This window comes from Salvia splendens, chromosome 17 (assembly GCF_004379255.2).
Source record: "Salvia splendens isolate huo1 chromosome 17, SspV2, whole genome shotgun sequence".
NCBI lineage: Eukaryota > Viridiplantae > Streptophyta > Magnoliopsida > Lamiales > Lamiaceae > Salvia > Salvia splendens.
The window spans coordinates 4,215,222-4,229,217 of record NC_056048.1 but is presented as its reverse complement, the minus strand read 5'-3'; the positions used below and the strand labels follow the sequence as shown (position 1 = coordinate 4,229,217).

At 37.6% G+C, this 13,996-nt stretch overlaps 2 protein-coding genes across 3 annotated transcripts; both read right to left on the bottom strand.

The window, feature by feature from the left end:
- Window positions 1-208: 208 nt before the first annotated feature.
- Window positions 209-1,229, bottom strand: LOC121774732 (cytochrome c1-like). Of its 2 annotated transcripts, none has more exons than XM_042171606.1 (2): window positions 1,137-1,229; window positions 209-943 (listed from the first exon to the last, which is right to left on the bottom strand). In XM_042171606.1, exons 1-2 carry the CDS (start codon window positions 1,149-1,151, stop codon window positions 380-382), a joined length of 579 nt encoding a protein of 192 aa, XP_042027540.1. In that variant the 5' UTR covers window positions 1,152-1,229; the 3' UTR covers window positions 209-379. The 2 variants fall into 2 exon arrangements, with proteins under 2 accessions (XP_042027540.1, XP_042027539.1); XM_042171605.1 differs by having other exon boundaries at window positions 209-946; window positions 1,137-1,223.
- A 9,348-nt stretch (window positions 1,230-10,577) lies between these two features.
- LOC121774728 (ER membrane protein complex subunit 3-like) lies at window positions 10,578-13,996 on the bottom strand. Its single transcript, XM_042171600.1, has 8 exons — window positions 13,785-13,996; window positions 13,600-13,693; window positions 12,837-12,956; window positions 12,699-12,747; window positions 12,355-12,454; window positions 12,185-12,246; window positions 11,973-12,031; window positions 10,578-11,022 (listed from the first exon to the last, which is right to left on the bottom strand). Exons 1-8 carry the CDS (start codon window positions 13,934-13,936, stop codon window positions 10,915-10,917), a joined length of 744 nt encoding a protein of 247 aa, XP_042027534.1. The 5' UTR covers window positions 13,937-13,996; the 3' UTR covers window positions 10,578-10,914.

Sequence of the window (13,996 nt, the reverse complement as noted above, 5' to 3'; positions counted from 1 at the left end):
TAGTTGAATTCTGGTGGACGAATCCAGGGATGGACCTTGAAAAAGCATCTGAGCATTTTCATATGTTCAGTGCTTCCACGGCCCCTACAGCTATAGTCATGCTTTATATGTAATGTCGCCTCTTAGAATGAATAGAATCGTGCTCGGGTTCAAATGCAATTCCGAGCACAAATGTAATAAAGTATAGCCGTATAGCACTGCAAATACATTAAAAATAGATAACATAGATTTGTTTATTAATTGAAACTTTAATGGTAGTGCTAGTACTAATAAAAATTGAAATTAAATGTCAAAACTCAACACCATCCATCAAAAACCATGATAAAATTTTCAAATACTGCCACCATTGTCACATAGCATTATATATTTAGCTGCTCTTTCACTCCTCAGCTTTCGCAACTCCAACTTCAGCTTCCTTCTCCTCCTTGGCGGCTTCAGCTGGAGCAGCCTCTTCGGCTGCGACGGGAGCTGCATCCTCTTCCTTAACGGCTTCCTCAACAGCCAATGGCTCTTTCTCTGGAACGGCTTCTTCAGCTGGCTCCTCCACCGCCGCGGCTTCTTTCTCTGGATCGGCTTCAGCTGGAGCAGCTTCAACGGCTGGCTCCTCCACTGCTGCGGCTTCTTTCTCAGGCTCGGCCTCAGCTGGAGCAGCTTCAACGGCTGGCTCCTCCACTGCTGCGGCTTCTTTCTCAGGCTCGGCCTCAGCTGGAGCAGCTTCAACAGCTGGCTCCTCCACTGCTGCGGCTTCTTTCTTAGGCTCGGCCTCAGCTGGAGCAGCTTCAACGGCTGGCTCCTCCTCTGCAGCGGCTTCTTTCTCAGGCTCGGCTTCAGCAGCTGCAGTTTCCTCAGTTGCTACTTCTTCCGCCACCTCTGCAGGAGACTCCTCCACTTTCACCGGTGCCTCAACCGGAGCAACGATCTCTGCCACTGGAACTGATTCAACCTGCTTCAATCGATTACAAAAATTAACATAAAATGGCATTCACGAGAAAGGAAAATCATTGGATTCTAATGCAATAATTGATCCAAACTCTAGATTTCTTAAAGGTGATCTATTAATTTGAAGAAAAAACGATACTATATTTTATGATCCAAGCTAGGAAGAGATCAAACTAGCGCTAGGAAACAAGATATACCTCAACTGATGCCATTGTAGTGAAAGAGTTTGAAGCTGAACAAGGAAGAATTCAAAGCTAAAATGCTAGTGTTTTAGTGAATGTTTATGTGATGATATGAAAGGAAGGGTTAGAGGTGGTATTTATAGGGGTTCAAATTAGAGCATCTCCAGTGGGCGGACATCCCACTCGGACATCCACTAGGACATCCCAAAAACACCTCCTGCCACGTCACTAGGACATCCCACCCCACTGCCACATCACTAGGACATCCTCTGCATATCCGCCCTTCCCATCGCCCTTCCCACTAGGACATCCCGCAATTAAAAAAATCACAATAATTTAATTTGTAGAAATGAAATTTGTAGTAAAAGAAGAGAGAAACTTGTTAACACAAGTGGTGCAAATGAAATGAAGTTCAACGAGCCGTATATATAGAATTTAAAAAAAAAAAAAATCAAATATCGGACGTCCGACCGGGACGTCCGACCTTCGCCACAGTGGCGCCCGTCCACCCGCCCGTCCCCGGGACGTCCGAGGACACCCGACGTCCTCACGGGACGTCCGTATCCGACCTCCGACCTCCCAACGGCGGACGTCCCGTCGCCCTTCCCGGTGTCCTACCGGAGGGGCGCCATAGGAGATGCTCTTAGCTACTTTAAAATATAGTAGTACTATTATAATTTAATTACAGAATCTTTAGTCATGCCTAGTTGTAAATGATTATAACTTTTGCCATAAAATTTAATCAGAAATATTCTACTAATTTTTTTAAGAAATATTATCTATTATTCTATCTGCCCAGTAATACTCTTATTTTTACTCTGCACTTAAAAGTGGATGAAAATAATATTATAAAAAATTAATGAAATATAATCTCAATTTTATAAAGTTTATAATGAAATATCATTGAAATATGTTGTTTTTAAATGGCAAAGGAATATGGAGGTCAATATCACATTACTAATTTTACCTTCTCGCATTTTCTAAACTGCTAATATATACTCCCTCCGTCCCTGAAAATTTATCACTTATTTCTATTTTCGTCTGTCCCTAAAAAATTTCCATCTTTCACTTTTTACCATTTTTAGTTGTAGATCTCACATTCTACTAACTCATTATCACTAACATTTTATCATAAAACTAATATACAAAAGTAGAACTCACGTACCACTAACTTTTGCAACTCACTTTCTATTAGTACATTTCTTAAAACCCGTGCCGGATCAAATTATAAGAGACGGAGGGAGTATTAGAGATCTAAGAGCACTTAATTTATCGAAATTCAAAAAATATTTTATATTATTTTTAATATTAATCTTGATAAGTAAGAATATCAAAGAAAGAGAACAAATTTGGCATAAGAGTAAAACTCTAGCATGGTTTTATTTTTCCCTCATTTTGAGGGAACATCATTTTAGGTCCATGAACTTTGCCAAAGTATCATTTTAGGTCCGTAAACTTTGAAAATCTTATTTTAGGTCCGTGAACTTTGAGTTAGTATCATTTTAGGTCCTTTTTACTATTTCCAAGTTTTTTTGGACGAAAATACCCTCAATACCTTAAAATATATATATTTTTAATAAATTTATCATATACTCATATTTTTTTATAAATATCTTTACAATATATTTTTGTCAAATTTTCTAAATATAATTTGACCTTAAATATTATCACTTAATTTTATGACATGCATGTAAAATTGCTTCTTCAATTTTTTATATTAATTTTTTTAAAAATTGAATAAAGAACTTTTCTTTAATAATAAAAAAAATGAATAAAGATCTTTTTATAAATATATTTACAATATATTTTTGACAAATTTTCTAAATATAATTTGACCTTCAATATTATAATTTAATTTTGTGACATGCAAGAAAAGATCTTTATTCAATTTTTTATTATTAGAGAAAAGTTATTTATTCAATTTTAAAAAAATTAATATAAAAAATTGAAGAAGCAATTTTACTTGCATGTCACAAAATTAAGTGATAATATTTAAGGTCAAATTATATTTAGAAAATTTGACAAAAAATATTGTAAAGATATTTATAAAAAATATGAGTATATGATAAATTTATTAAAAATATATATATTTTAAGGTAGTGAGGGTATTTTCGTCTAAAAAAACTTGGAAATAGTAAAAAGGACCTAAAATGAAACTAACTCAAAGTTCACGGACCTAAAATAAGATTTTCAAAGTTCACGGATCTAAAATGATACTTTGGCAAAGTTCATGGACCTAAAATGATGTTCCCTCTATTTTTTAACATAAAGTAAATGAAGGTGAAATGAGGCACAGTGCTACAACTGGAAAGTTCATTAAAAAGCGAGGTATGGTGGGCCAACTGAGTGACGAAGGTCGGTGGCATTACTTTGTGTGGGCCCAACAGTGACAGCTATGCCCATTTGTTAAATGGGGCCCATCAATCTGCCGACGTGGACTCCTTTCCAGTTTCTTAAATCACCAAATTATGGCATTTTTGTAATAATTATATAATAATAAGGGTAGCTAAATTATTATATGAGGGAATATTAAATGTAAAGATAGAAAGAAATGTGCGCAAGTATTTTCAGTATCTCATGCCACCTATGTAGTCAGAAATCTCAATATTTTTCTATTATAGATCCAAATATATTGATTCAAAGGAATTAGCTGGTTAAATAATACAGTAAAACATTAGTATTTTAGTAGAAGAAGTTTAGATGACCAATTGGCCATTAAGGGATCAGAAATAAGATGGATTGGAATAGATTCATATCAATAAAATAGCCAAGATATATGTTTGCCACTATCCCAAAATAATCGATAATTTTACTTCTGTAACTGTATTATATATGAGGAATCCAATAATTATACAGGAGACAAAGAGACAAATAAATTGTAGTATTACAGTATAAAAGAAAAAAAGAGATAAGAACCACGAGAATAAAGTGAGAAGAGATAGGAACTATGACTCTGAGGAAGAGATAGAATTCATAAAAATAGTCATATTTCTTCATTTAAGATAAAGATCATTAAGAAATAAAGTTAAATGGGATAGGAAGTGTCCTTGAGAGGGAGAGATAAAGTCATAAAACTTACAAATACAATTTTTACTATACTTTTTCAAACATTACTTACTCCAAAATATTTATTAGCTTACTTTGTGTATAAAATAAATAAAAATATATTTATAGGGGTTTGCGATCAATTATAAACTAATTAGGCCATCCGCAACGCGTCTCGTTGTTGTCTCTATATCGTCTCGGAGAGACGAGACGGCGTTGCAGCCCTCCATCTCAGTCTCGGTCTCGTCTCGGCGGGCGTCTCGTCCCGAAGGGTGGGCTGGCGAGACGTCTCGCCACGCGCCAGCACCACGTGGCGCTCGCTGGCGCTAGGCTTGACGCCCACTCGCCGGCCCGCGAGTGGGCGTCGTCACACTGACGCAATAAATCATTTTTTTAAAAAAATCAATTTTAATAATAAAAAAATTAAAACGGTATTGTTACCATTTTTTACCGTTCAGAGGTATTTTTTATTTTATTTTCTTTTTTTACTCTATAAATACTCCTCTTTCATCATCATTATACACACAAACACACATCTATTCTTCTCAAATCATCTCTCTTTCCTCTCCAATTTTCATCTCACCTCTCCAATTTTCATCTCAAAATGTCCGGCGACGGAAACTCTGTCGGCTCTGGCGGCTATGACTTGAACACGTTTGGCGATTGGGGGGCATGTACAATGTCTTGGGTGGTTCCGGTTCATCGATGCCGGACACCCAAGGCTCGTCGACGCCGGCGGCGTATCAACCACCTCATTTTGTTGAGGATGCATACGCTCATCCCTCCGCCCCGAGGTATTCACAGGGATTATCCCAAATTAGGGAGAATTTTCTGGATGAACTGATACGAGATTATTATTATTTAGCATATATCACGATGAAAGCACCAGTTGTTAAGGAAACGCTTCCTTAACGTTCGAATTCCAGTTACAATCAAGAAACGAGTGTCGTAGGTATCAAGCGCCCAATGACGTTGGGTCGACGATTGCTCCGGCGAGGGCGGCTGAGCGCGAGAACAGTCTCGTCGGCAGCCTTAGGAGAGGTTTCTTGAAGCACAATTAATTGAGCCAAATTAACGATAATTTCATAGATTCATTGACTAATTGACTGAATATTATGGAAGACTCCACACATATTATCTAAACAAAATAATAATAATAATAGAAGATATGGAAGATATGCTAAATAATAATAATCTCGTATCATGAACCCACTCCGGAAGGAGCACGAGGCGGTGGAAGCTCCGGGGGTCACGCATTCGACGCCATAGAGGAAGAGGAGGAGGAGAACGCAGAGGAGGAGGATATCGACCGTCATCCATACAGCCGCAAGGAGACGATGACTCTGTTCAACGCTTGGGTCAGCGTCTCGTACGATCCCATCGTCAGGAATCAACAAACCCGCAAGTGTTTTTGGGAAAAGGTCACCGATGCCTACAACGAGAACAAGCCGAAGGGGCCACGCTGCCGCACCATGAAGATGATCCGCAGCCATTTTGACCGAGTCGACAGAGATGTCAAAAAATTTTGCGATTTATACTTCGTTCACAGTTATAGTTATACAAGTTCCAACTACAATACCCTAGCACAGTTTATACTTCGCTAGAACGAGTCACATAAGTTTTGCCCATGCGGTACAAGCGTAGATTATTAACACTAGGGTTGTCAATCCTAGATCCGTAACTCCTAAAAGCTCCTAAAACCCTTGAAAAATCATCTATCTCTCAATTAACAGTGTCGTTTTAAGGAAAACAAATTGTAGTGTGTACTAAGTGGATCTAACTTGTCAACCTCATCTCACGATTATGTAGCAAGTTATATTAAATCATCACCGAATGTGTAACTCAAACGTGAAGTATTACGGAACAACTTAGGGAAGAAACGAAGTAAAAACAAAACGGATATTAAATAGCAAAACGAAATTGTATAACCAAAGTCGTTACTAACATATCCCTAGAATCCTATGAATTTAGTTACACATAATTGAATAAGCTAAAAACATAAAATGAAGGGAAAACAAAGTGAACATAAGAACTAAAGCAATAAAACCCAAAGGTTGAATCTTTGTAGCCTTGACCTTTTCTTGATTCATTCTTCAACCTCTTGCTCAATGAAGAACTCTTTCAATTTTATGCTCTAGAATTATAAGGCAAAAAGATGATCATAATGAAGAGGTTTGAGGGGTTATTTATAGAGGGAAAACCGAACTCCATCAAATAAGGCAAATAGTGGCTAAGTTTGGTAAATCTTGGGGAGAAAGTAGGTCAAATTTGTGCGCCGCATTTTTGTAGCGAACTGCTGCACCTTGGCCAGCGGTCCATGCACCTTGAACCGTAGCCTCTGCCTCTTAGATAGCGATCGCTACACTGTGTTACAGCGGTCGTTGTGAATATTCCAGTAGCTTCGGAAACTCTTCGAGCGGTTGCTGGGCGTGTTCTTCGTTTCAGCACAACTTTCTCCGGAGCGGACCGCTACTGGCTTAGCGGTCGTTGGGCCTCATCGATCGCTGTGCATGTTGCAGCGGACCGCTGGGCATCTCGAATGCTCCAGATTCCCAACTTCGACCTTTTCCTATCTTTTAGGCTCAAATATGCACAAATCTCACAAAACACGTCAAAATACCTAAATAGATAAAATATGCAAAAAATGACATGAATTGTGATTTTGACATTAAAAATAGACCAAATAAAGGCCTTAAAAGAGTTCAAAATCCGAGCGTATCAGAGATACAGAGGGCCGACCGGCGTCATGGGCGGCCTTAAGAAAATTTGAAGAAAAGGATTTGAAAAGGGGATTTTCCAAGAATCCATATTTTATTTAATAAGTACCCAAGTAATTATTTTCAAGAGAATAGAATTTCTATGGAGTTAGTAAAGTGGATAATTATATTTGCAGAGTAGTTAATCCCGAAGTAGGATTTAGAAAATCCTATAAGATGAGACTAAGATATAGGTGTTATCCAATAGGATGCATACATTCTTTTTTCAAGAAAAATGGTTCAAGTAATAATTAGCGTGCTACGCTATTTATTTTCAAAATAATAAATTGCTCAAGGGCAAGTGTGGCCAACGTGAGTAATTGAATTGAGGAACAAACATATCAGGTGGACTTTCTTTTAATATCCAACACATTAGTGTGGATATAAATCAAATACTTGCGAAATTATGAAATATCATCTTTTCTCAAAATGGAGCTATGATTCTTTTCAAGTTGTTGTCATGCCATAAATGTTTGTTTTGATGAATGGAATGGAATGGAATGATGGGTGACCATGGGAGGTGACCACCTCCCCGGCACTTGAATGGAATGGAATGATGGGTGACCGTGGGAGGTGACCACCTTCCCGGCACTTGAATGTTTAGATATGACGAATTATGAATGGAATGATGAATGATGAATTATGAATGATGAAAGAGCTTAGTCTGCAGTCGAACTTTTAGCTCACAAAAGAATTTAGTAAGCTCGAGCCTTTTAAGAAAAAACCCCATGTGTTACTGTGATGGCTTGACAACTATATAATGTATGTTTTGCTTTTCGGCATGTGTCCACTGAGTACTCCTGTACTCAGCCCTGCATGTATTTATAAATGTGCAGGTTGAAGGTCAAGAGGATGGAGTGATGATCGGAGTCGATATTATTAAATAATCAAGTTGATCTTCCAATGATTCGTATCTTCATATACGAAGTCTTTTAGTAAGGACTTATTCCGCTGTGCTTTTGTGAAATGAGAATTATAGAATCTCACCATCAAACTCTGATTTATTGATGAGATGTTTATCATATTTCCAAGACCATGTAATTGAATACTTGGCTTCTATTTTATGATATCAATCGACTTGGTCTTTGTGCAAATTTCTCAAGTTCTACCCCTTTTCTTTCCCCGCTTCTTTAATCCTTCTCATTAGTCGTGGTTTACCTGCTTTCGCTATCTTTAGCAAAATGCGATCGTGACAGAGTACTAAGTTCAAAATTAATAATTAACTAATTATGTTTTTCTTTTTAGTTTGTTCATAAAAAATGTAGTACTACTATGCCTTATTATACACAAAAAAGTAAGCTAAGTTATTGTTTATTTTCATTTTTTCCACATTATCGATTGCATATTAAAATAGTATGCTACACTATAAAGACTATTGGTATTGGATGTTGTATATATTCCATCATCAATTGTAATTTAAATAAAAAAAATTGCTCATTATAATTAGAAAAGACTGCAATGATTTGATTTTCTTTTATTATAGGAGTATGTGGTATTGTGAAGTATGGCATTTAGAAATTTCATGAAATAGATCTACTGCATAAATTTAATTACGATTATAATTAGAGCATCCACTATAGGAGGAAAAGGGGGGCGGACGAAAAAATGGGGCGAGGGTGGGGCGGTCTATAGTGGAGAGAACGTCCGCCCCGTGGCGGACAAGAAAAATGGGGCGAGGGTGGGGCGGTAGAGGCTTCGCCTCCTACGGGGCGATCGCTGGGCGATGGTGGGGTCCGCGGGGCGAAATGGGGCGATGGGTGGGGCGGTCTATAGTGGGGCGCCGGGCTATGGACGTCTGCCCCACTTTGATTTTTTTATTTTTTTTTAAATTTTTTCGAAAATTACATCTATAAATACTCCTCCTCCACTTCTCATTATTTGCACACCAAACATTCCACCTCTTCACACACATATTTTCTATCACTAGAATTTGTAGTCTGAAATGGACGATTTATGGATGGACGCGTGGAATTATCTGATCGAAGAGGTGGAGTACGATGCCGAGGAGGAGGAAGCGGCGTGAGCGGCGGAACGCAATGCGGAAGTGGCGGAGGGCGCGATCCCTCGTGCGATTAGTCGTCGGCGGACCATCCCACGAGACCATACCGGAGCGCACCAACGTCTAATGGCTGACTACTTTGTGGATAACCCACGGTATCCACCCGAGATTTTTCGCCGCCGATTCAGAATGTAGCAACCCCTTTTCAACCATATAGCGACGAAATTGGCGGAACGTTACCGGTGCTTCACCCTTCGGAGTGATTGCACTGGCCGGATCGGGTTGTCTACGATTTGGTTGAAGAAGTTTGGGCACGTAGGGGAGGTGCCGGTGCAGTGTGAACACTATTATGATGTTTAATAGAATAATATTTCGTTGTATACTTTTACCCCCCACTTTAATACAACGAAAATGTGGTGTTTAATTTTAATTTCTTCACTTATACCCGTATTTTTATAATTACGTATAGTCCGATAAATTTAATTAATTATTATAATTGAATTAAAATTAAAATTAAAATTGGTTATAAAATTTTGGGGATATTGGAAGTGTCCGCCTATAATGAGGCAGTAGAGGAAAAAATTGTGGCTATGAATAAAAAAGTGAGGCCGTGGACAAAAAAAAAGGGGCGGGGTGATTGAAAGCATCCGCGCTCTTTAGGGTACAACAAAAAATATAGAAAGGGGATATTTCATGCTTCCTCTTTGTCGATTAATACTACGGGCCCCACCATCCCGTTTGATTTAACGCTGTCCATCCCTGGCGTATACGAACTCGCCACGTGGATGCGGAGCACGTCATTGTTGTCTGTTGCCATGCCCAATTTACCTAACCTTGGTCCCACACACCAAGATTCTTTCTTAACCCACATTTTATTTTTCTTTTTCTCAACTTTATTTGATACGAATCCATGAATCCATGCAAATACTTTGTATGATTGTATCGATCAAATTTAAATTACTCCTTTCATCTTACTTTATGCGGATCTAAATTCATGAATAAAAATTAACACAAATATAGTGTTACTATAATAACAACATAGAATATGTTTTATTTAAACATTCAACTGTTTTGAATATGTTTAATTTAAATATCAAAGTGGTGCGAGCAATAGAGTAACAATATTCGAGATTAAATACCCGAGTCTGATTCCACTCTGGGACAGTCTTTAAAATAATACTCCATCCGTCCACTAATATAAGGCTAATTTTGACTGGACACGGATTTTGAGAAATGTAATAGAAAGTGAGTGGTAAATGTTAATAGAAGATGAGTCATACTTTTATATATTAATTTTATAATAAGATGTGAGCGCAATAAAATTAGTAGAATGCGAGATCCATTATCAAAAGTAAAAATTAAATAGAATATTTATTGATTGACCGACAAAAATGACAAAATGAAATGTTTATTAGTCGATAGAGGGAGTATGAGTATTTATTTATCCATAAAAAAAGCTGCACAAAAATTAAGGATGAATGTTTAATCCTCACTCCTACAGCTCTATTAAAAGAAAACATGTTCCAAATAGTTTGTACACTGACCTTTGATCATAGGAGAATTCACTCCATTAGGATCTAAACTTGCAATTCTATAATTTCTTGATGAAATTATTTTTTTTTCTAAAAAAAAATCCACATTATCTACGTATTTTTGTACGAAAAGAAAAACACACTTGTTAGTACAATTGTAAAATTCCCAAGGAACAACAATAGTCTAATTCCTTGGCATAAGATGTTGGTTGTTTAAAAAATTAACTGGGGGTAAAGTATTACCATTAGTTAAAAGTTAAAGCCTACGGCCAACATCAAAGATGGTTCCTTTTACTACAGTGGAGACAAACAATGTAATGAGGCGTTTTGGCTGGTTTGGACCCCAGCACTCGATATCCTTTCGTTTAGAGCTACTGGGATCGTGGCACCTAGACGCACAACGAAGAGGGGATAGCAGGAGCAATGATGTATGAGTATGACTATGGACCGCAGGTACTTGGTCATTTCTGGACAAGTTTCTTCAGTACAGATTCTGCTCGCTGCTCGAATTTTGGTAAGGCCCAGTCATGTTGGACGATGTCCAGATTATCTTTCTCTGCACCCAAACTCTGATCCAACAAGAAGAATACAAACCCATCAAAAACATTCATGATAACAAATTTCATTTCAGAAACAGTAGCGCGTTGGCATATTTTTAATATCTAATATTTTAACAGAAACTATGATTACCAAGTCATTAAAAGGTGCCAAACTGCTTAACCAACTTAGCTGCTCATTAAATCAGTGTAAACTGTGCCTGTGCAGATCTTTGATAGACTTACACTTGTTATAAATCGTCAATCACTAAGGTATCCAGATTTAAAAGACACTCAAATCCTAGCATATGCGCCAAGGCTGTAAGATTAAAATGTGCAAGTTCTTTAAAGGTCTTCAACCTAATCTCAAAACGGTTCCTTTGGCAGTTTGACAGATAAATGTTTGGTCAGTGTGCTGTTAAAGTTAGGCACCCACTAAATAATGACACATTTCCAGGAAAAGGATGCTGATGTTGGACAGCTTTTGGAGTTTCATGTCATTGGAAAACTGAGGAAAATCATAAATTACAGAAGCACATAGCATTTCAAAAGGCGAGATCCTTATAAACAAATGGCTGTGGAATGGTGAGGTTAACAAACCCAATAAGGATATAACAAAGTTCAGAAGAGGGAACCAAATCAATTGAAATTCTGGGTCACCAAACAACAGGTTTTCTTCTTAAAAATAGGTTATACAGGGTAATGCCCTCCATAGAGTCCAGCACAAACTGCCAACTAAAAAAGTGGAAAAGATTTTGAAAACTTATATCCAGATCAATAGAAAAAGTTGGTCGAGTGCTGAAAAAAACCTTATATTTACATATTCAAGACTATAATCAAGCAACAATCAAATTCATAAGACAGTTAGCTACTCATCGAATCCGCATGAATTATGTAGAAGTAGAACAAGAACAAGTTCAGAAAGAATACTTGCTCTCATTATAAAAGTATATACAGGGGAAGGAAAAAACATATAGCCTTACCCTGGTTGGGTCGAATCCAAATCCACCCATTTGCATCATGCGCTGTGTATCATCAGTTGCTGTTGAAGATCAAGGACTCGTGTTAGTTACCAAGTAAAAGTACTTTCTTCATTATAGTGATAGATACGTATCTGGTTGGTTCTACAATTTTTGTTGTGTGGTTTTAAACTACCAACAAAGAACAGCATTGGCAAAAGGTCAAGAATACTGACCATTGTCTTCTCCAAGAATAAGACTGAAGAGACCCCTTAGCCCAAAAAGATTGAGAAAATACCTGCCAAGAAATTTTTTTATCACTTTTTACATCAGCTATAATCTCAAAGCCAGTCAAAAGAAACTGTGGTAGTGATTTGAATTTTTTGTTCATGGGTAGCGACAATACCAAGAGCGACTGCTGACATAACTAACATCAACAGTGCTCAAGTCTATGCCATTTTGCAGCATTGCCCTGAATCTCTGGGTAAGCGGAAATGGAATCTTTGCTGCAAAAACAAGATGTACAACCTTCATATCAGACTTGCTAGGATATAATTAAATGCAAAAATTTCACCGGCGATACACAATAATTAATACTCCTATTTGATTTTAGTAACAAAAGTTCCCATATTGGACATAAAAATCAATGTAAAGTGGCAATAAATTAACTATATGGAAATTGAGCATCTCAGGTTACACATTCACAAATATGTGAGGAAGGAAAGAAAAGAAAAGGCAACCTAAACATACCTGCTACGAATCCAGAGAAGAAAAAGTTAACCCAGGCAAAAGTAAGTGTCTGTTCAACAAAAAGGCAAGCACATTAGAAAAGATAGATCTTGTTACAAACTACAAGTATCAAAACGATGGAGCAGGCAGCAACTTCACCTGTGGAATAATCATTGAGAGATTTTTTTTCATCATATCCATAGCCATATTCGGATCCGAAAACATCTGTGCCTGTGGGTTCTGAGCTTGACCCTTGGGTACGTGTAATAATCCATTCTCCTGCAATTTGAAGCCCAGTGTTTAATCTTAAGAAAATTAAAACGCATGTCAATCCTGGTTGGCATCAGACAACAAGTGCATAAACATAAAAGGCTATAGAGAAGATATGTAATCAAAGTAACAAGTTTTCTGCTAAAACTCAAGGTTCCACACACACTCACAAGTCACAACTTAGACACCTCAGATGAAAACCAATCGTGTGCTCTTACAATGTGCTCTTACAATGGTGAAATGTGCTTGGCAGGTACGAGAACGGAAAAAATGAGGAATTTGGTTGTGTCCGTTAAAGCCTTTAAAGGGGAGATCATAGTGGTCGTTATATACATAAAACCAGCCATCTACGAATGCAATAGTAGTAGATTTGAGGTCTCTCGCCCTTAGAAAGGGAAGAGCTACAAGGCTGACTGATTTAGCTCAAGGTCTCTTTATGGAGTACTTGTTTACTCATCAAACTACACAATTTCTTTTCTTATTCATCTTCACAGAAAATTTTCTGAGATCTAGAATAGAGTTAGTATGGTTCTGGTGATAAGATTCTATACCTATGCTTTTCATCATACATATTCTCTCTCCAAAAACATGTGCTCATCAATTACCAAATCACAAACACATATACAATGAAATCAAAAACAAATTCTCTCACCTCATTGTTGTAGTAGTGCTTTCGAGCACGGAACGACTTAGCAGGTATGAAATTAGCGGCCGCCCTAAGATTCCTCGCCCTAGTTATCAGTTGCCTGTCAACGGAAAACCAATCCGCAAACTTTCAATATTTATCCACACGATTTTAACCTCAGCTATCAATTATAGAAAAAAGTTAAGAGATACCCTTCTTTGACGATTTTGAGATCGGGAACTTGATCGGAGCGCATGAGCTTAGATACGAAGTAACGTAGGACTCCGATGAGCACCATCACCACCGATAAAGGTATCAACACCCAGTCTCTGATCGCCGTATCTAACACCAAATCTTCCGCCATTGTTTTCCTCGGAAGGTTTCGGATCCGGCTAACTCAGCTTTACACTTAGGTTTTTCTAAC

Excerpts from the sequence above, each read along its gene's own strand:
- LOC121774728 (XM_042171600.1), bottom strand. The coding sequence starts at position 13,936 with ATGGCGGAAGATTTGGTGTTAGATACGGCGATCAGAGACTGGGTGTTG. Across the intron at positions 13,694-13,784 it reads CTCAAAATCGTCAAAGAAGG|GCAACTGATAACTAGGGCGA; the intron begins GTATCTCTTAAC and ends TTCCGTTGACAG. Across the intron at positions 12,957-13,599 it reads AGCACTACTACAACAATGAG|GAGAATGGATTATTACACGT; the intron begins GTGAGAGAATTT and ends TTCAAATTGCAG.